The 21,594-nt window shown below is 57.8% G+C and overlaps 2 protein-coding genes across 2 annotated transcripts; both read right to left on the bottom strand.

The window, feature by feature from the left end:
• Positions 1 to 3,614: 3,614 nt before the first annotated feature.
• Positions 3,615 to 13,147, bottom strand: NHERF1 (NHERF family PDZ scaffold protein 1). The gene is made up of 6 exons (XM_054393893.1): positions 12,746 to 13,147; positions 6,176 to 6,337; positions 5,147 to 5,300; positions 4,521 to 4,561; positions 3,898 to 3,996; positions 3,615 to 3,779 (listed from the first exon to the last, which is right to left on the bottom strand). Exons 1-6 carry the CDS (start codon positions 13,145 to 13,147, stop codon positions 3,615 to 3,617), a joined length of 1,023 nt encoding a protein of 340 aa, XP_054249868.1.
• A 3,597-nt stretch (positions 13,148 to 16,744) lies between these two features.
• Positions 16,745 to 21,328, bottom strand: RAB37 (RAB37, member RAS oncogene family). The gene is made up of 8 exons (XM_054393750.1): positions 21,218 to 21,328; positions 18,994 to 19,035; positions 18,766 to 18,836; positions 18,634 to 18,706; positions 18,141 to 18,206; positions 17,320 to 17,376; positions 16,962 to 17,038; positions 16,745 to 16,850 (listed from the first exon to the last, which is right to left on the bottom strand). Exons 1-8 carry the CDS (start codon positions 21,323 to 21,325, stop codon positions 16,745 to 16,747), a joined length of 600 nt encoding a protein of 199 aa, XP_054249725.1. The 5' UTR covers positions 21,326 to 21,328.
• Between the last annotated feature and the right edge of the window lie 266 nt (positions 21,329 to 21,594).

The following is a 21,594-nucleotide window of genomic DNA, read 5'->3' as shown; positions in this document are numbered from 1 at the left end:
CCTTTGGCCACCAAACAGGTGATGACCAGTTGTGAAGGACAGAGAAGGACTCTTTGAGCCTTTGAAGAGACTCTTCTTTGGAGACTCTTTGAGGCCTTCCAGTACCTGAAGCCTACAAGAAAGCTGGGGAGGGACTTTTATAAGGGCTTATAGTGGTAGGACAAGGGGGAATGGCTTTAAGCTGGAATAGGGGAGATTTAGAGTGGATATTAAGGAAGAAATTCTTCACAGTGATGGTGGTGAGACACTGGAACAGGTTGCCCAGGGAGGTTGTGGAGGTGTTCAAGGCCAGGTTGGATGAAGCCTTGAGCAACTTGGGCTGGAGGGAGGTGTCCCTGCCCATGGCAGAGGGGTTGGAACTTGATGATCTTTAAAGTCCCTTCCAACCCAAACCATTCTATAGTTCTATGATTCTAGGGTGTGAGGGATTACAGAGGGCTGGAAGGGAGAAGCCAAGGTGCGGGTGAACCCAAAATGGTTGTTTTCTGGAGCAGAGCCTTACCCCAACTGCTGTGGAGCAAGGGGGCTGATGAGAACCCTCCCTCAAGTCTCAGGGCCCTGTGGTAGAGCTGAAAACCTCATTACATCGATGGAGGGGTGTTGCACCTCATTTTGCCAGCCTGCTTTCATGAACATGAGGGGGTTCTCACAGCTGATAGAAGTCCAAAGAGTGTTCCTCTGCTTCAAGGAGCTCAAGGATTGCACTCTTGAACCTGGGGGCTCCTTTTGCTGCTCTGCAGGAGGATGAATGAGGGCAGGAACCTCTCTTACTGGGGGCAGGTATATTTGAGGCAGGAGCTGTGACAGATATGTCACTGCAGAAGAGGCACTTGCCTCTCTCCCACTGGCCAGACTTTTTAATGCAGTTACTCAGCCTGCCCTTTCCTGCCCTCCACAGCAGGGAAACCTGCTCAGAGGAGAGGACAGAAGGTGGAGAGGCCAACTGATGATCCTCTCTCTTTTTCCACTGTCACAGCAGCCATAATGGCTAATTCTAGAGCAGAAATTAATTTGTTCAGTCACACCATGTCAGGTAATAGCTTTCAGATTTACCCAGGGATGTTTCCATCATTGCAGTGTATTTAGTGTTGCTCTGCCTCTGTGTTTAGGGCCTGGGGGGGTTTAGTTTTTCAGTTTTAGTTAATTAATCATTCCTCTGACAGACATTAAAACCAAGCACAGGAACGGTGTTGTCATGGTATTTAACCAAGTGTTTAGCATGGATTTAGTTGTAGGAAAAGCTCTGTGTGGTGCTGAAGTGAAGAACAGCTCTCTTTCCAGTTGGGATTACCATGATGAGGGCTACTAATCCCTGTGCTCCTCATCACCTGCTGCAGGCAGGGATGGATTTGGTCCCCGGGGACCTGCAGAGTGAGCTGCTGGCTCCGAGCTCCTTCCCTGCAGCCTTTCATCCCTCTGCCAGAGGAGCAAGGTCAAGCTGGCAGGAGAGATGGAGCAGAGCTGGGATCCTGTCCTCTAAAAAGCAGTTAAGGTGGGAAAAATAATTCCTCTTAACCTTTGCTGCCAGGGCTGAGGGGGGCAGCCCCAGCCCTGCTGTGGTTCCCAGTACCCAGCTGGTTGCTGCGGAGCTGGCGAGTGCCCTGCGTGGCATCCCCGGTCCCCCAGCAACGCCGGCGCTCCCCCCGCCTCCGTGGGGCTGGGAAAAGCCTTTGCCCTGGCAACCTGAAACAAAGTTGGGTCTGTCCCAGGGCCACAGCCCTCCCCCCAGGCTAGGCTCAACCAGGGTTCCCACAGGGAGCCAGTCCCCAGCCTGTTCTGACTGGGTGAAAAGGCAAAAGCTGCTCCTGGGACACACTGGGTGTCCCCCACTCCTGCCCGGCATGGGCAGCCCCAGCCCAGACAGGGAGAACCCTTGCCCCAAGGGGATGTGGCTTTGGAGCATCCTCTAAGTTAAGTGGGCTCCCCCAGCAGAGAATGATGGCACTGTCACTTGGTTGTCAGTAGAGCTGCACACCCATCTGCTCAGGTAGAGAAGCTTGTCTGGGAGGTTGGAACATGAAACAAGAGCGTGCAGAAGGGCTGGAAGTGAAGATGGCCGGGGCAGAGGCTAGGGCTGCAGGTCCACAGCATTCCACAGCCACCTCTGGAACCACGGTCCTGCCTTGTCCTTAGGAAATCCCACCCTCCCTGGTGCAGCCATGGTGCCAGCCAGTCTGGGTCCACTGAGCCACACTGGTTTAAAAACAGCCTTGGGGAACAGGCAGGGTGGCTTGGGATGCAATCAGGACGCAACCTTGGGACTCAGGCTCACCCCAACCCTTCCCAAGAGGGGCTGGGGAGACATTTGCATTGCCCCTAGCAGAGCTGCTATCATCCTCCAGCCAGGGCAGCAGAGACAGATTAAAGCCTTGCACCCAGCCCCCCTACCCTGCACTTCCCAGGGGATTTAATCCCCTTTAATCACCCTGAGGCATTAACCCACACTAGGATCTGCCAGTCCCTCCCTGACCCCCTTCCCCCAGTCTGTTCACACCAGGTGCTGAGGGACACCCAAAGCAGCTCCAGTGTCCCTGGCACTGGGAGAGTGTGAAAGCCTCTTCTCAGCCCCTCCATGGCACAGTGAGCCCCTGGGGAGCCTCTGCATGCCCTCTGGCTTCAGAAGGATTTAGCCTTAACCCAGACACGTGAAGTCAGGAAAAGGTTTATTCCAGTAAACAGAATTTCTCCTCTTGAGCTCGACAGTAAAACACCACCCGATCGCAACACACAGAAACAAAACATCCACAGGAAGAATTTCCACAAAATACATTAAAAAAAAAAAAAAGAAAGAAAAACAAACAAACAACGAAAAAAGAAACAAACCCCCAAAAAAAGTGTGATTGGAAAACTCTTATTTCGGAAAAGAAACCCCCAAAAAGGCTATCGAGAAGCCTTTACATTAAACAGTGTTGGATTCAAACCCTGATCAGCTCCCTCTAGGAGTGAGTGGGAGCAGAGGAAATGATTTATTGCTTGCTGTGCTGGCTCCAGACACCCTTCCCTCTCCCCAAAATAGCCCCCACCCCTGAGGGCAGGGTGCTGGGGGTTTCCCTGCAGCACTGGGCACCCATGTCCCTCCTTGCAGCTCTTGGAGGGGTCAAGGGGCAGAGTCATGGACGGAGCTTGCCAGGTGAGGGTCAAATGCCCCAGGAAGGAATGGCTGTGGTTGGTGGCTGGGTAGGGAGGAGTTGCTAAAAGTCATTAAAAGCCTCAAGTTTTGCAATTAAAGGGCATTTTGGGGGGGGGGGCTCAAACAGAGATGGAGTTTGGGAACAACCAGGGAACAGCAGGGATCAGAGGCGTTGGGCCTCCCCAAATCCTTGATCCCTTGCCCTAAGCCCCTGTTTGTGCCTACCAAGATGTGCAGGGCTTCAAGGCAGGGCTGGAGGAGCACCCTAGGGATAGGTTCACAGGAGGGGGCACCCCCCCCCAGAACACCCCAGGCTCTCTCTAGCCTAAAAGCACCACCCAGGACCCCGCTGCGGGGATACTCGCTGGCCACCGAGCTGCCGGGAGCCCGTGGTGGGGACAAGGAGGATACAGAAGAGGTGGGTGCAAGGCTGGGGGAGGGTATGTGGGGAGCAGTGGACCCTTGCCCCCACCCCAGAGGGTGTTCACAGGTTGCTGAACAGTTCATTTTTCTTGCTCCAGTCCATCTGGGGTGCTCGTTTGCTGGTGCGCTTCTGGTGTGCCCGCTCCTTGGCCACCGCCAGCGGGATGTCGAGGTCCAGAAGGGAGCCGGATGCTGAGTGGCGCTTGTCACCCTCCTGTTGATCAGGCTGGGGGGCAAGAGGCTGCATCAGCCCCATCATACCCCCCACACCTCCCAGCACAGCCCCGTGGTGGGGGGCTTGGCCCAGACCCCATTTCCCAGCCCCTGCTTCTTCCCAGCCCTACCTCAGTCTGGGTCTCGCCGGATTCGGGGGACACAGTCAGCGGCTGGGGGCTGGATGGGCTCTCAGACATGGAGTTGCACTGTGGCTCTCTGCCATTTTCCTGGGGAGAGGGAGCAGGGAGGAGGCATGAGCAGGGCCTGGAGCTGCCAGTCCCACCTTGGGGGCTGCACAAAATCCACCCACACACACACTCCATGTAATCCCCGGCGAGCTCCAGGCTCATAAATACCTCCAGCTCTGCCCATCTGGGGTGGGGAAGGATTAAACCCCAGCCTGGCTGCCCTGGCTTTAGCAGGAGGAGGAGGAGGGTGGCTGCAGGGCTGCATGCTACTTCCCTGCAATAGCACAATGGCTCCCAGCCAGGCAGCACCATGGGGATGGAGGAGGAAGAGAAATGCAGGCACTGCAGCCACCTTTATGACAGTCCCACAAGCAGCCCCTCTCCTGGGGGGCACCAGTTCCCAGTTCCCTCCCAGTGGCACCTGCTCCTCTGTGGCAGCTTGGGAGCATGGAAATTGCTGCTGGCATCACTCACCCATGGGCAGAGGGGACACCTAAAGTGGCTAGGTCTCTGTCTGCAGACTAGCATAGATGGTATTAAAAGCAAGATGAGGCTTCTCTTACCTTCCCTATTTCACCATTGGCAACTGGTTCTGGCAAGGGGCCTGTGGGTGAGGACACAGACACTAGGTCAGGATGTGTTTGCTCTGCCCCCTCCCCAACGGGCACAGCAGTGACCAGTAAGGGCTGCACGTCACCAGTGCTCACCCAACACTGCCCAGACTCTGGCTTGGTCCCAAATTCAACCCAACCCTCACAGTCAGCCCCACAGCACAGGGGAATCTGTTGGGCATCAGACCCCTCCCCATGATGACAACCATGATGTGGAACCCAGTGAGATCCTCCCTGAACACCCAGGGACCACTGTGACAGCTGGGAGGAGGCCACAGCTGAGCTAAGGCTGTGGAGGAGAGTGAAGGGCAGATGCTCTGTGTTTGCTCCCCAAGCCATAAACCCTGCCAAAGTGCAACCCAGGGCCATAAACCCACTTTCTACAGAGCCCACATCAGCCCCACCACCCTGGCATGGGGCCCTCAGCCAGGAAGGTTCACGCTGAAGGCAAGTGGCTCTGCTTGGCCCCAGCATGATGAGACTTCCACATTCCAGGGCTTGACTCTCCCAGCACCCCCAAGGTTTGGTGACAAGGTGGCAAAGAGCCAGCAGAGGTAGCACAAGTCTCCCTAGCCCACCTGAAAGGTGCTCCTCCGAGGGCACCACCTTGCACTTCTTGAAGAACTCATCTGTAAGGACGTCCACCACCAGCAGCCTGGTCTCATCACCACCTGCCTTGATGGCTGCCACCACGTCGGAGTGCTGCTTGCCCTCCATGCACACCCCGTTCACCTGTGGGCACGGCACCATGTCACCACTGAAGCTAGGGCACCTCTCTCCCTTGGGAGCTCTGGGTACCACCCTTGGTACCAGTCACAGCCCCGGCACGGCCACCCCACAGCCCCCACAGGTATCTGCAGCCTGGCAGGGATTAACAGTGAAGCCAGCAGAACCTCATTAAAAGCAGATTTTCCTCTGAGTGATTAGCACAGGATCATAGGGGCAAAGCTGGCAGGGAGCACCCAGCAGGGTATGGACCTGGGGCTGGAAAAGGAGATGGCTCTGAGCAACCTGGTCGAGTGTGAGGTGTCCCTGCCCATGGCAGGGGGGTTGGAAATAGATGATCCTTGAGGTCCCTTCCAACCCTAGCAATTCTATGATTCTATGGGCAGCACAAGCAAGGCACAAAGCCTGAGGGCCATGGCATGAACCCAGGAGACACCAAAGCTTCATCCCAGAAGAGGCTGCAGCCCCACACCCAGATGAGCAGCAGGGTCAGAGCTCAGCTGGTCTTTGCCCACATGGGTCACCATCCCTCTTGGCACAAACCTTGTCCCCATCCCCACCCTGCTCATGGCTGACAGCAGTGCCTGGGACCAAGTGCACCTTGTCCCCAGCCTGCCCCACCCCAGGGACACTTCCTGCTGCAGGCAGGGGACAGTCCTACCATCACTTAACCCCTAGTCAGCTCTTCAGTGCCCAGCCCTCTGCCATGCTGCTCCTCTGGGTGGGGTCCAGCACGCTGGCACAGGTCGGGCAGCTGCACCCTGAGTCACCATCAGCACTGGGGACACCACGAACCACTCAGCACAGAGCAGCTCTCTGCCAGGAGCTGGGATGTGAGGGAGCACTGAGCTTTGTGAGGAGCCCCCTCTGCCCCAACCTACCTCAACGATGCGGTCCTGGGGGGCCAGCCCTGCGGCCTCAGCCGGCGAGTCGGGGTCCACGGCGCGCACGTACTGCCCTGGGCGTGATTTGTCACTGTGCAGGTTGAAGCCGTAGCCATTGGGACCCTTCCTCATGCGGCACAGCCGAGGCCGCAGCTCCTCCTGCAAGACCACAACCCTGTGAGAAAGCTGCACCCAGACCCTTCCCATACCCAACACCCAAGGACACCACCAGATGTCACTGCCACAGGGACGTCATCCTCAGGTGGTCGCCATCCTCGGGTGGCCACCTGCACCCAGACACCTTGAGCTGGGACACGAGGTGCCAAAACACCTTACGAGGCCGGGCTCTACTTAACTAATTAGGTGCAGGGCACACTAATTGCAGTGAAACCTAAAAGCAACATGTTATTTGGTGTGTCCTCAGACCTTTGGGATCAGGATTGCAACTGCCATGTGAAGGTGGAGGAGGAAACACAGCCCAGGCTACCGGGAAGCACCCACATCCCATCCCACCCAGGAAGTCTTTGCTACTGGGGAAGTCTTGGCCATGGATGACCACAGCAAACCCAGCCATGGGCTCAGCAGGACAACCCCACCTCAAAGAACCTTCCAGCCATTGTGAGCAGAGCAGGGCCACAAGGAGCTCAAGCAGAGAGGCAGGCAGAGCAGCACACCCCACACCCCAGGACGACCCTTTTGTGATTGCAAAACAGAAACCAGCTTGACCAGGCTAGCATGAGGTGGGATGTTCATCTCTCCAGCAGGCAACACCCAGCTCGTCCGGGCCAGGTTTCACCCTGACCTGTGGATCTAGCAGCACCTGGAGCTGGGGAACCTGCCTGGGGCAGCCACAGTTCCACTCCCAAGCCCCACCACAAGCACAGTTCCCCATGCTGTGAGCAGCAGGGAGAAGCAGAAGCATTCCCAGGAGCATCACTGGCAAATAGGAGCTGCCTCCACTTACCCAGCTGGCAGTGGGATGCCTGGGAAGCATCAGAGGAACCAGGCAACACCAACCAGCTGCCTGCCTGCAATGCTCTAGGAACTGCTCCAACCCAGCAGCCAAACACCACTTCTACCTTTTTGTCTAGAGAATGGTTTGATCCTGCCTTGCCCATCAGCTCCTGGTGGAATTTAGTAGAGTTCTCCCAGCCTTGCCCACCAGCTCCTGGTGGGCTTTGGTAGGGCTCTCACAGCAGCCAAGCTACACTTGAGCTCCTCAAATACTCCTCAGCATGGGGGGGGGTGTCAATATTTATTCTTTCTTCTGAGACTGATTGTTCTCCTTTGGTACCCACAGCATCCCTGGGGACATACACTGCAGGAATTTCCCTTGCCATCCCCTCCTTGTGCTGCTCTCTACCCTTCCTGCTATAAAATCCCCTTTGTCCCCCTGCAGGGAAATCCCTGGGGTGCTGCCACCCCATGTGTCCGGCAGCACCATGTTGGCACACGGTCCAGGGTGACACAATTACAGCTGCCAAGCCCAATGCTGTGATAAAAACCCCATCCTCTTGCACAATGCCTTCCTGCCAGGGTCAGGACTGGCTGCTATGCCAGCACGACTCACCAGTGCCCCAGGGAGCAAAGATGAGCCCAGGACACCACACAGCACTGGCAATCCTGTAGGATCCACTCCACCCATGGCAATGCCTGGTGTGACAGCCCAGCTGCACTCCCAGGAGCTGGTAGTGTCTTCTCTGCAGACAGGCAGTGGGTTCCTGGCTGGGTGGAGGATGCTGACACTTTGACTTCGCCCCAGCCACCCCTCAGTGTGCCCCCGGACCAGAGGGCTGTGCTGTGAGCTCTGCACTGGTCCTTGTGCCCAGGTGGCAGCAGGCTCATGCGGTGCCCAGGCTGCTGTGACTACACCCTCCCTCCGCCCAGGTAGTGAGGGTGGGGATAGGGAAGAGCCAAAATAAGCCCAAAAACCGCAGGAGCTGGTGGAGGAAGGCAGCACCTCCCTGCCCTGGCTGTGCCCCGGGAAGGGGGTTTGGGCTCTGCAAGCACCCACGCTCCCGGTGCCCTTGGCAGCACCATGGGGTTGCTCCACACCGATAGCTCAGAACAAAGCTGGAGGGAGCACCCAGCAAGCGGTGCTGGCAGCACTCCCGGGTGAGGAGGAGGAGGGGGAACTTGGCTTCCACCCACACTAACAAAGCCCTGGCAGCCTGGGCTCGCTGAAACACTGGAATCATGAATTTGGTGGGGTATGGAAGGGGAACAGCCCTCGAGGATGGACAGATGCCTTGGGACAGGCCATGGCCAGTGAAGGCAGGAGCACCTGCTGTGGTGGCAGCCCTGCTGAGCTGTGACCTGGTCCTCCCCACCAGGTCCTGCAGCCCAGCCTGTCAGGCCACTTTCACCTTCCCCAAACCTCTTGTGACAGCAGAAACCCACTGGGCAGCCACCCTTCTGTCTCCCCAAGAAAAAAATATAACCACAGCTGGATCCTGCCCATCCATGGGGTGAGCACTCCACAGGAGGGTGCCAAAGTACCCCTGGGCAGAAGGCATCCGAGGTGAGGAGGTTTGAGGTCAACACCTGGGATGCAGAGAAGCCCCCCGCCCCGAGCCACGGGGCCAGGAGCCGGATGGCAGGCAAACGGAAATGCTCCTAATTTCACTAAGCTTCTGCATCCTCTCCTCTCAGCCCAGCAGCCCTCCCACCGTGCTGGGGCAGGATTAGCTCCTTAGGAGCAATTACAGCCTCCGGTGGGGAGGGTGGTGGGGGGAAGCCAGACTCAGCCCCCAGCATGGAGTCCCATGCCACTCCTCTCCTCTGCACCCAGGGCTGGCAGAGGGACATCTTCTGCAGAGATGCCCACTTGGGATGTGGACCTCAGCAGCACTGCAACCCTATTCCTGTGCTGGAACAAGGATTTGGAGCACCTCAAGATCCAGAATCATGCTGAATCATCCCTGCCCAGCACCTCCTGCAGGATCAACAGCCCTAGGGACACAGGGCGCCAAACACGTTGTGCCAGGACCTGCTTCCCAGCTCCCAGCCCCCTCCATCAGCAATTTCAGCCCAGGTTCTGAAGACAAAGTTCCAGGTTAACTCCCTCCAGGATCCTTCTCCATCCAGAAGCATGCTGAACAATCCCTGCCCACCATCTCCTGCAGGATCAACAGCCCTAGGGACACAGGACCCCAACCGCACGGTGTGCCAGAACCTGCTTCCCAGCTCCCAGCCCCCTCCATCAGCAATTTCAGCCCAGCTTTTGAAGTCCCAAGTCCCAGGAAATTCCTCCCAGCCCTGCAAGCAGCAACAAGCCCGTGGGCAGCAGCATTCCCAGCTACTCAGAGGAGCACAAGGGCTGCGAGGATGCCTGGGCCAGCAAAATTCACACGGGTCCCAAAATCTGGCGCACGCATTTGGGCTTCACACAAAGGGGATGCAAAGCAGCCTCCTCGAAGCATCCCTGTCACGTCCCGTTTGACTGGAGCTGCTTTTCATGCAGCTGCCTCGAGAGGAAATTTAATTCATTCCTTAATTAGACACCAGCTACCCCCAGCACAATGCTGCAAAATGGGGATGGAGGCGGAGGGGACAATCTGCTCTCTGCTATACCCCAAAACCCAGCCCTGAGGGGCTCACCCAAGTTTTACAAGGAGGGATGAGTGTTGCTGGCAGGGAGGGCTCTAATTTAGCAGGAAATTTGGAAGAGAGAAGCCTGGGGTTGCCTTGCCCTGCTCCCCTGGTGAAAGCAGCCCCAGCCCATGCCAGGGTGCTGGGTTGGCAGCTGTGGGTGCTGCTCCAGCACCATGTGGTTTGCATGAAACTGTCAAGATATGCGAGCAGCAGAAGCCTCCGGAAACACAGGCGTTGTTGGGGGAGGGGGGACAAGGCTGTCATGGCTACTGGCAGAGCTCTGGGGACAGTCCCCAGGGCCCCTGGAAGCAGGGTTGGCCTCACGGGTGCACAACTGTCACCTCACTGGCTCAGCACCGCAGAGGAGGAGGGCACAGAGCAGCTCCTCAGGTGACTCCAGGGAGGCTCAAGACCTCCACCCCAGCATCAGGGGGGTTTGCATGCCTGTGGTTTTACAGGAATGAGAAGGGAGCCCAAGATGACACTCCCCACACACCCCCCAAACTTCCTCAGCCTATGCCCAGCAGTGGGAGCCAAGGGGGTGTCTAAGCTCCCTGGCACAGGGGGTTCCTAAGCATGTAGGACCCAGCAGGGTTTGCAGAGAGGCTGGATCCAGTTCTCCCAGCAGCGACTGTCTCCAGGCTGGTTAAGCAAATAAAGGCAAGCCCAGGTCAATAAAGTAAACAGGACTCTGACACATACAAACCTCCTGGATCCCGGGGGAAGCCCATGGAACTGCCAGGCTGGGACAGGGGACGGCAGGGAGATGGGGCACTGTGGCTGCCCATTGGGGCACTGGTATATCAGTGTATTCCCAGCTTGCTGGAGAGAAATTCCTTTCTGCCCGCTTTGGCTCAGCTGTGCATCTCCCACAGCATCTTCCCACCCTTCTTGGAGGGCACCAGGTTGTGGTGGTTTCTCCTTTTGGTCTCCTGCACCGAGCCCTGCCCCCCAGCCACAATATTTCCTGCTACCTGTTGAGAAACCGTCCTGGGCTGTGCAGCAATGTCACCCCATGTCACCCTCACCACCCACTTCCTGCTCCTGTGCATGGTAACTGTGTGGGGGTGCACTGAGCCAGTCTCCCCAAGCCTGGGGGACATCATCTCCAGCTGGTACTACTCCCCTCCCCAAAGCCTGGGAGGCATCTCCAGCTGGGGCTAGACCTCCAAAGCATGGGCTGCACCCTGAGTCTGTCTCCCAAGACTAGAAGGCATCTTCAGCAGGAGTTGCCACCCTCCAAGCCCATAGAGCATCTTCAGCCATGGCTGCCCTCCCAAAGCCCATGGAGCATCTCCAGCCAGGGCTGCCCCAAACCAAAGCCCATGGGGCATCTCCAGCTTCCTGGGCCCTTTGCATCACTCTGGCTGCTCAGCCCCTGTGAGAAGCCACCCCACAGCATTTGGGCTCTGTCCCCCTTTTGGACTACACATCCTCAGCTCCCCAAGCCGGGCAGGGGAACTCACCCAAGCTGCATTAACTACATCCCTTTTATTATTCCCAGCCCACAGAGGGCTCTGGGAGCAGAAAGCAGAGCACAGACGGTCTGGCTGGCCCTGGGGGACAACTGGCATCATGACATACGTTAGGGCAGCACTACAGCCCAGCACAGGGCTAGACCCAAGGGACCAGGGATGCCACAAGGACAGTGAGCAAGTGGGGCATTGACAGGAGCAGAGCCTAAACAAGCCCAACAAGGAGGTGCCAAAGCAGAGTTTTAGCCAGGCAGGAATGAGACCAATGCCCTGTGATGGATCAGCTCAACCTGGGGCAACAAGAGGTCAGCATGAGGCTGAAGTCCAACAGGAGCAAAACGAATGAAAACATTTTATCCTCAGCAAACCCCTGTGTGACAACAGCTCAGTTAGGCACCCAAATCTACCTGGAGCTCAGCACCAGCATTAGGAAGGTCCCACAGAACCAATCCTTTACAGCTGGTCTCTGGAAGGTCTCTTAAAGCTCCTTAGAAGGTCCCCGCGGCCCTGAGCATACCAGAAGCCTGATTCCTGGGAAGCCCATTCACATCTCTGTTGTAACAACAAACATCTGCTTCTGCTGGGGAAATAAAGAGCAGAATGATCTGTGGCAGCCAGAGCTGTCTCCTAGGAACGGCTATGGGCAGGAAAGGTCAGCTCCTCACCTTTCTACATCACTTTGTTTGTGCAACCACTAACTCCCACACAAGGGTAAGGACATTCCTGAGTTACTAAGCGTCTGTACCAAGGGACAGACAGACACAATCAGTCCTCTCATCCTGGGAAGGGCTTTCCCATGTCCTCTCCACAACAGAGACCAGACACACTCATGACACAAGCGACTGTCACAAACGCCTGCAGTCACAGCCCACCCCACCCTCCCCCCCAGACCAACCTTTTCCACAGCTCAGACCTCACCCCTAGTGCTTTTCTCACCCCCTTTTACCGGCCCTGCGGCACAGAGAGGGGCTCCGGGACACGACGGGCTGCTCAGTTATGGGTCCCAAGGGACCCCCGACTAGCTTCAGGTGGGGGGACAAGGTGAGTGCAAAAGGATCCCTGGGTGGCTCAAGGAGGGGAGAAGGGGGTCCAAAAGGATCCCTGGGTGGCTTAAGGAGCCGGGAGGAGGGTGGGTCCCGCCTGCCCCCGCTCGTCACCCAAGCAGCCTGAAAGCACAAAGCGTTAAGCAGTAACAAGAATCATTGAGTATCACAAAGACAAAACAGCGGGGGGCGGCGGGGCCCGGAGCTCCTCGGGAGCCGCGTTTAAAGCGAAGCGAAAAAGAAAGTACCGAGAGCGAAACCACACAGAGAGCCCAGGGCGGGGGGGCCGGGGCAGGCGCGGCGGTTGTTGCTCCCGCTCTCCCGGATGGAATGTGACGACCGCAGCCCGGTCCCAAGACGTCCCAACCCCCATCCCCTCCCCAAACATTCTCCCTGCACCCGAAAACCTCCCAGCGCCTCCGTCCCGTCCTCCTCCGCGACACCCGTTTATTTACCCGCTGGTCGCCGCCGCCACTGCTGCTGGACTCCCGCACCGCGGGCTCCGCCGGCTCCGGGGTCGCCTGCCCACAGTTGACGGGAGGCTCACTACTCGTCCCACTCCGCTTCTGCAGCTGCTCATCGGCCGCCGAGTCCACGACAAGGAGACTGACAGCCCCGGCGGCGGCACGGATCCGCTCCACCACCTGCTGATGGCTCTCCCGCTCCACGTTCTCTCCATCCACCTCCAGCAGCCGGTCCCCGGCCCGCAGCCCCGAGCGCTCGGCCGGTGAGCCCGCCTCTACCAGCCGGATAAACTGGCCCGGCTTGCCCTTCTCGCCGTGCAGGTGGAAGCCGTACCCGTCCGGCCCCCGCTCTAGGCGGCACAGCCGCGCCGCGGGGCCCGCGTTGCTGCTCATGGCGGTAGCAGCTACACCGCCGCTGCCCCAGCCCGCACAGAGCACCTCTGCGCGGCTGGCCCCCGCCCGCCGCTCTTATACCAGGGGCGGGGCGAGGCGCAGGCTACCGCCAATCGCAGGGCGGAGCGGGGCGATACCAGCCAAATAAGGAGAAGGAGGGGAGGGGCATATGCATAGGGAGCGGGGATATGCAAATAGAGATTTGCGCCGCCGGGGTGTCCTGAGCACGGCGCCGTGGGGTCCTGCTGACCGTCCGCCCTCTACCGGGGGTCTGACCGCTCCCGCGTGGGGTCTGATCGCTGCAGGTGGTGCCGGACCGCGCCCTGTGGGGCCGAACCACTCCCCAGTGAGACCAGACCGCTCCTGCGTGGGATGCGATCGCTGTCAGTGGGGTCGAAGTGTTCTCCCGTGTGGCCCGACCCCTCCCGGTGGGTTCCGACAGCTTCCCCGTGGGGCTGTCTCCACCTCTCCCCGCCAACCGACCGGGACCGCCGAGGCAGTCCCCGCTCTGCCCTGAGCTCCTCGCCGTGGACTAGCTTTGCCTTCCCCAGGGGTCACAGCCCCGATAGTGCCTCTCGGGGATCGTCCTTTTTCTCCCCTCTCCCGGTCCTCGCCGCTGCCGACCCGGGCACTGTCAGGTTGCTAGCAGCTCCAAAAACGGAGTAAAAACCCCAAACTGAAACTGCATGGGAAAGCAGCCCGAAGGCCACGCTCGCCAGTAACCGGCTGTGTGGTGGGGATGAGAGAGCAGCCCTGCCTCCCTGAGCAGACCCTGCTCGGAAAGCTGGAGCTGGGGAACCCAAAGGGAGATTCATCTTGTTCCAGCCCCATGTGCTCTGCTCGCAGCTGGGGAAGCAAAAGTGGCTGGAGGGAGCTATGAGGGTGTGAGACCCTGGGGTTTCGGGACAGCAAGGACAGAACAAGGCAGCAGCAAGGCAGAGTTATCCCCTGGCTCTCCGGATTGAGAGAGTGGCACTGAGGCACCATCTCACTGCCAGGCTTCAGGGCCTGGCTGAAGTCTGCAGTGGCCAAAGGTCCCTGGAGCAGTCAGGATCAGGTTTAGCTGGGCTGCGGCCGTGTGAGAGAGGAGGTGACAGCAGCGTGGACACAGCTCTGCACCCAACCCCTGCTGCAGGGATCTCAGTGGCCAAGAGACACCCCACTGTGAGCTGGGGGTGGCTGTGCTCCAGCTCCATAGGGCTGAACTGGAGCGGATGGTGGGCTCATTTGTTTCCTCCACTCGGCTGAGCATTCACCCTGAGAAAGGCTGTGGAGAGCAATCCCACGGCGGCCGGCAGCAGATGCCTGCAGAGAGGAAAACCAGGGCAAGTGTGTTGCGGTATGGCCCCAGGACGGGGGGGTGGAGGGGTCAGGGGTCTATTGCCTGTGGCGTGTACACGGCACAGCCCTCCCCTTGGCAAATGGATTGTGAGTGGCATGCGTGGTGGGAGGGGACACTTTTTGGGAACACTGCCCTGAGTCAGGAAACAAACTCCAGCTCCACGAGGGTTGCTTTGAGCACAGAACTGCGATAAGGAGAAAGGGCGGTAGCAAAGGAAACAGCTGGAGCTGCTTTTGGGTCCTGCACACCGTGGCAGTGCCCGCGGAAGAGCAGGGTGCGGGTGGCACCATCGAAGCCCAGCTGCCTTCTACTGCCAGGGCCCTTTGCGGCTCAGCGGGAGGTTAAAGGAGCTCAGCTGGAGGGGGGGGGAAGCAGAAAAGAGCCAACGTCTGTTTGTGTTGCAACCGTCCAGCATTTTTTGCAGACATCAGCCAAGCAGCAGCAGCAATGCCATTGGTGGGAAGACGAAGTTATTTGGGGAATGCTGGACTCCGCACCATAACAGCAGGGGAGGAGGTTGGTTTTAATTTAACAGGCCGTGTTTACTCTTCCCCTCTCACCTTTGGACTGTCTGTAATCTGCAATGAAAGCCCCGACGAGGAGGAAGAGTCTGTGGGTGGTTCCCTCTCCCCACGGGGGCTCCCAGGACCACCCCCTCCTCCCCAGCCGCCCTGCTCTGCAGCCCGCGGACCAGCAGCCTTCCTCCTACGTTGCAGACCCAGGGCAGGGGTTTCTCACACAGTAACAAACCAGGCTGGATACAAAACCTTGAAATATACGCAGCTTTAGGCTGTAAACTTGCCAAGAGACAACAACCAAGAGCAGCATAGAGGTGAAGGAGCCACTGGGGCTGGTGAGAGCTGAGCAGCTCGGGAGCAGGACCAGGGAAGACGCTGGCAGAGACAGATGCGCAGGACAGTCTCCAACTCCTGCAGTGCCATGCCCTCCACAGCTACCCTTCATATCAGCTCCTCAGCTACACAACCAAGTATTCACCATCTCCTTCCATGCCTTGGACAGTTCTTGGGGGATCTGGCAGTGTGCTGGAGGGCTGAGCTGAGCACCAGGGGTGTGCAGCAATGGGGGGTGCAAGCCTTGCACCTTGCCGGTGGCCAACATAACAGCTTTTGATGGCTGAAGCATCTCAGGCATCTGGTCTCCAGAGAGTGGGTCCCAGCTGCTATTTTCCAGCAGCAGGAAGAAGCAGTTGTGTTAAATGTGCAGGGATGGGAGACAAACCCAGCCTGCCCTGGCAGGCACAGCAGTTCCAGGCCACCATGGGCATCTCCACCCCACCAGATCCAGCCTGCATGAGGACAGAGATAGTTTTGTTTGGAGGGATTGGAAAGGAAAAGGCTTTTCTTGTTAAAAAAAAAAAAAAAAAAAAAAAAAAACAAACAAAAAAAAAAAAAAAAAAAAAAAAAACCAGTCTCTAATTCCTTTGGCTACAAGAGGAGGGAAATAAAGGTTCTTCCAGATCACCATGTGTAGCAGAAGTGCCCCAAGTATCACCCGGGTGCTCCCAGGGATTTTATTTCTCATGCCAGCTGTGTGGGCAGGGAGCAGGCTTGGCTGGACACTTTGCCATCCCAGCGCTTCCCTCCAGTACATCCAGGACACAACAGGGATATTGCTGCCCTCATGAAGGCAGGAGGGTAGGAGCTGACAGCAGCAACCACAGCAGTGAGGAACTGTGGCCAGGTGAGGGACTGGCTGCACTCCAGCATGGGGTAGCCTGAGGGGCAGAGCAAGGTCCTCTGGAGGGAAGCCGGAGCCTGGCAGCACTGAGGATGTAGGGGGCTGGATCAGGACCTTCCAGCCAGATGAGAGTAGCATGGAGAGCTGGAATGGCTGCAGAGAGGGCGAAGACCAGGGGCTGCACATGGGCTTGTCCATGGTGCACACACAGTCCCTCGAGATGCTCCAGGGGTCCCTCAGCTGGGCATGGGGCCATGTCCTGCATCTTGATCAGGTGCTGGAAGCATCACTGTGGCTTGTTGTCCAGGCTTGCAGTCATCACCCTTGGTGACACACAGTAAGCTCCAGATATTGCCCTGCTGGGCAGCAGGATCTGGCCCCTGGATCCTGGTGCTGGGATGCTGGGCATCCCCATGCATGCTCTGCCCGGCTGTGCTGTCCCATCCACACCTGGCTTCGCAGAGCCTGGCTCCTTTGGGCACTTGCGGGCAGGACTGGGGCCCTGCTCTGCCCTCCCAGGCTGTGTCCCCGGGGCTGCCAGCTCCTCCTGGCTGCTCTCAGGCGAAGGCACAGCAGTTGGACTTCTTCTTCTGTGACTCGATGTAGTCGTGGATCTGGAAGCGGGGCTCATCCGGCAGCTGTGCTGAGCGCTGCTTCAGCTCCCTGGTGGGGGGGTGGGGGCCCATGTTACCCCAGCTGCCCACTCCCGTGCCAGTGTGGGAGGTGGTGGGGTCAAGGGGACACCTCCCTTGCCCATGTCCCCCAGGTACTCACTTGGCAATGGCCAGGAAGGCCAGCTCCACGTTCATGCCCGTCTTGGCGCTCGTCTCCATGAAAGGCACCCCGTACTCCTGCAAGGGCAGCATGGGCCCATCAGTGGCCAGCCCTGAAATGCCCTCCTGCCCCTCCAAATTGTCCCTGTCACCTGGCTGAGGCTTGGGGGCAAGATGCCATCCCCTCCCTGCCTTGCCCTAGCTTTTGTGTGCAAACAGCTGCTGTGTTGCCTGCACTGAAGCCAGGTGGCTCTGGACACCCATCGGAAGGGATTGGTAGGGCTGGGTGGGGACCCTGAGTGGCATAGAGTTGTCTGGGTGGGGGGACTGCAACTGTGTTAGACCCTGGCATGGCTCACCCTGGCCAGCGATGCTCCATCCTCTGTCCTCACAACTCTGTCACTGCCCACATCAGCCTGTTGAGGGAAGGAAAGCGTCACCATGTACCAGGGACAGCTGGCAGCTTGGGAGCATCTGTCAAGCAGACACTATGGGGTGCACAAGGGACTGCCAGGAACTGGGGACATCAGGGATCCAGGAACATCCAATGCCTAGAGAAGAATCAAGGACCCCTTGAGTACCTGGGACCTGGTGGCATTGAGGCTGTTGGAGGGCATCCCAAACTTGGGGAACTGGGGCAGCATCCAGTACCTGGGGGCATCCAGGACCCAGGGGGTGCTTCTGATACCCTGCCAGGAACTGAGAGCCCAGCATCACCCAGGATTCAGGGGGCATCCAATCCCAGGGGAAATCCAGTACTTAGTCAAGCATTGGGCAGCTGGAGAGAATTTGGCATCTGATTGGGCATCTGGGACTTGGAGCCACCTGGGATCTAGAGGTACATCTGGGACCTGGATGGGCACCCCGTTCCCAGCAGCACCCTATACCCTTACCAGGAGCATCCCATCCTGGGAGCCTCAGCCTCATGCTGCCTCCCACTGACTGCTGGGAACACTAAGGACACTGTTTCCTCTGGACCTTCCTGGACCTCCCCAATATCCCCAACCCTTTGGGGTCACCTCTGTGCCAGTTAAATCCATAAAGCAGCAGAGCCTGGTGGAAGGTGTAGGAAGGATGCCCCCAGCTGGCACACAGAACAGCCTCCTTGTCCTTGGGGATGGCACAGGATGGCATGGCATGGCATGGCAAACCGTGGGGTTAAGGGGGACTCTGCACTCACCTTATTGCCCAGCAGCATGATGACCACATCCTTTTGGGCATACTCATGGATCTCCGTCAGCCAGGCCTGTGGGGCAGCAGGGCTGTGTTGGGGTGAGCAGTAATCCCTTGCCCCCCTGCCCTCAGCCTTCAGCACCCCTCCCCTCATGAGGATTAGGGAAACCACATTTTTTCTGGCATGGGACCCATTCCATCCTCACAGACCAGCAGTCCTGCAGACACCCTGGCTCCTGGCTCCAGCCCAAGCCTTCATGTAGTTCAGGTCCCTCCACACCTTTTCTCCCTCCAGGCATTTACCCTGTCCCCAAACAAAACTCACCCAGCCCTGCAGCACCCAGCCAGGAGCCCTGGGGATGAGCTCCCAGCCAGTCTGGCCCAAGCAGTCTCTCCTTAGGTGTAAAACAGGCTTCAAACTGCCCCAAATAGCCACCCAGGACACCCACAGCCCCAGTCCCCAGAGACAAGCATGGTCCTGACCCACGGGTGGGACTCACACGGATGTTGTCAAAGGACATCTTGCTGGTGATGTCGTAGAGCAAGAGCAGGGCTGGAAGGGAAGAGGCATTGCTCTGCTGCAGGAATGTGCTCTGGATGGTCTCTCCCCCCATCCCCACCAGACCCCAAACCCACCTTGGGCATCCCTGTAGTAGGCATGGGTGACGCTGCGGAAACGCTCCTGTCCTGCCGTGTCCCAGATCTGCTGAGAAGCCACCCCGGTGAGAGCAGGGAGGAGAACACCCCCACCCCAGCTGGGGATGCCCCTGTGGCTCCTGGCCCCACCAGAACAACGTGTTCAGCCTGGGGGGATTTCCAGAAAGCTGGCTGGGAATTGCTCACCCCCTCCCTAAGCTCACCTGCAACTTCACCTTCACACCATCCACGGTCACCACTTTGTTCTGCAGAAGAGAAGGAGAGTGTGATCAGCAGCCCAAAGCACACCTTAGGGTGTCAGCCAGTCCTGGCATGGAACTGGCTGTGCCCCAGCCCCTTGGCTGCTCTCCCTGGGCTGGTGAGACAGAATCATGGAATTACAGACTGGTTTGGGTTGGAAGGGATCTTGAAAAGTTCTCTAGTCCAAGCTCTCTGCAGTCAGCACTGCAACTACAGCAGGTTGCTCAGAGTCCCAAACAACCTCACCTGGAATGGTTCCAGGGATGGGGTGTCTCCCACCTCTCTGAGCAGCCTGGGCCAGGGTCTCACCACCCTCAATGTCAATTTCTTGCTTCTCTCTATCTAACAGCCAGCATGAAGCCAGGCTGGACATTGAAGCCTCATTGTTAAAACTCCTGGTCCTGCTGGGACGCTGCGATGCTCCGTGGTGGCTACAGGGACATCCCAGAGCAGCATCCCCTTGTGCCAGGGTGGGAAAATGCAGAATCAGGCCCTGATGGATGCAGAACAACAAGATCCCAGCCTGCCTTGGACCTCATGCCTCGTTTATGTCCTACAGCCAACATCCCTGTCCTGTGGCTCCCGAGTCCCTTCAGGAGCCAGCTGTGAATCCATGGCCAGGAGAAGCTCAGCAGAGCTGGGTAAGTGGGGAGGTCTTTCCTGGACCACATGCAAATGTGCATTTTTTAATAACATCTTGGGATACTTTTTGGTTATTTGCCCATCATAAAGCCCTGACTCTCCTGGCAGGATTCCTCTGCTCTGTGTGCTGATAGAACAAGCACTGCACTAAAAATTTGAGCTATTTGCAGCAATTTAAGGCCTTTTTATGCCACAGGCTTCCTGGAGACATTCAGGGGGTCATGCTGGGTGTCCAGTTCAGGTTTCTTTTCTGGTGAGAGCATTTCTTGGCCCACAAAGGTGGTAGCAGACACTAGGCTGGGGGTCTGCTGGTAGCACATGCAGCAGGAGGAAATCCCCTGGGCTAAGATGGTTTGCAGTCAGGCAGCTGGGCTGGGACTGGGGAAGGGAAGAGGCAGCTGCAAGTGAGTGAAGATGGCAGTTCTTGGGCTTAAGTAATCACTGTACCCAACTCAGAAACACAGGAACTTCTCTCAAGAGGCCAGAAGAAAGAAAAAGCAGCAGCTACTGGAGGGTTATTTTAAGATTCTTAAAGAACTGTACTTAGAGAGATGAGTCTGGAAAAAGAAGACCCCTATAAATAATTTGGTTGCCTGGAATTGTTTGAAATGGAAATTCAGCCCATGTGGAGATGGCAAAGATTGAGAAAATGGGCTGATGGAAAAAAAAAAAAAACAAAACATAAAAAAATTAGTGCCTAAGGAGACCAGCACAAGTTGTGAGCTGCTGGAAGGGACACTGGCACAAGGCAGAGCTGCCAACACCTCTGGGGCCACCAGTGCTGAGCCCAGCAGTGCAGCAGTGGGACACAGCAGATTTTCCTTCTTTCATGGCTCTATTTGAAGGACAGGCCAAGACATCCCTCCAAAATGAACCCCCAGCCCTCTTCTCCATCCCCTGCTCACTAACCTCCGCTGGTTCCCTTCTGCAAGCCAAGAGCAGCTAGGGCAGCAAAGGCAGCAGCAATGCAGAGGCAGAGGAAGCACCGACCACACTTGACACATGTCAGACACAGCCCTGCCCAGGGACACCCCCATGCCCCCCAGGCTGCGGAAATGCTGCTTCTGCCCTGTGATGACAACAGCTCTGCCTGGGTGGGCATCTCCAGAGAGACCCTGCAGCTGGAATTTGCTGACCAGAGAGCCTCAAGGAGGGTTTAAATGGGATCCAGTGACCTTATCAACTCCTCAGCAGCCCATTTCTGCCCTTTGGAGTCACAAAATTTGTCCTCCCCCCAACCCTCCACAGCCACTGGCCTCAGCCCAGCTGGCAGAGCATGCTGGGCACCCGCTGCACACCCCCAGGATGGGCTAAACTGAGGCTTTTTGCTGGTTTAAAAGTAAGAGGTGATGCTTCCAATGGGCTCCTCCATCTGGTAGCACTTCTCCAGGAAGAGGTGGAAGGGTTTCAGCAAGCATCTGCAGCTAGTTGTGAGATTATTCGGGGTGCAGAGGCTGGAAACCCCTTGTTCCCCTTCCCAGCACCCTGTCCTGGCCAAGGTGCAGGTGAGGGGAGGTGAGGGGCTGGCAGCCATGGTGGTCTCACCCGGAAATCTATGCCCACGGTGGCTATGAAGGTCCCGGAGAGAAAGGCTCCGTCTTTGAACTGGAGCAGGAAACAGGTTTTCCCCACGCCCGAGTCTCCAAGCAACATCACCTGCAAGATGGGCGTGGGGAGAGGTGTCAGCAGGGCGGGGAGGGGGCAGCGTCCCTGCGTCCCGTGTGTCCCTCCATTTCTTTCCCCTGGGCTGCTCCTGCTCTGTCTGGGGAGTTCCATGAGAGCTGGGGGTGGGATGAGACCCCCGAGGATGCAGCCAAACAGCACCACCGGGGCAGCAGAGCGGCCCCCAGGTATCAGAGAAGGGGAGAGCAGAAGAGGAGGGTTGGTGGGAAGGCAGGTACTGCAGCAGGAAGAGATGTCTC

This window comes from Indicator indicator, chromosome 29 (genome assembly GCF_027791375.1).
Source record: "Indicator indicator isolate 239-I01 chromosome 29, UM_Iind_1.1, whole genome shotgun sequence".
In the NCBI taxonomy this organism is placed as follows: Eukaryota; Metazoa; Chordata; class Aves; order Piciformes; family Indicatoridae; genus Indicator; species Indicator indicator.
Note: the sequence above shows the minus strand (reverse complement) of the source record. Positions and strands in the feature narration are given on the sequence as shown.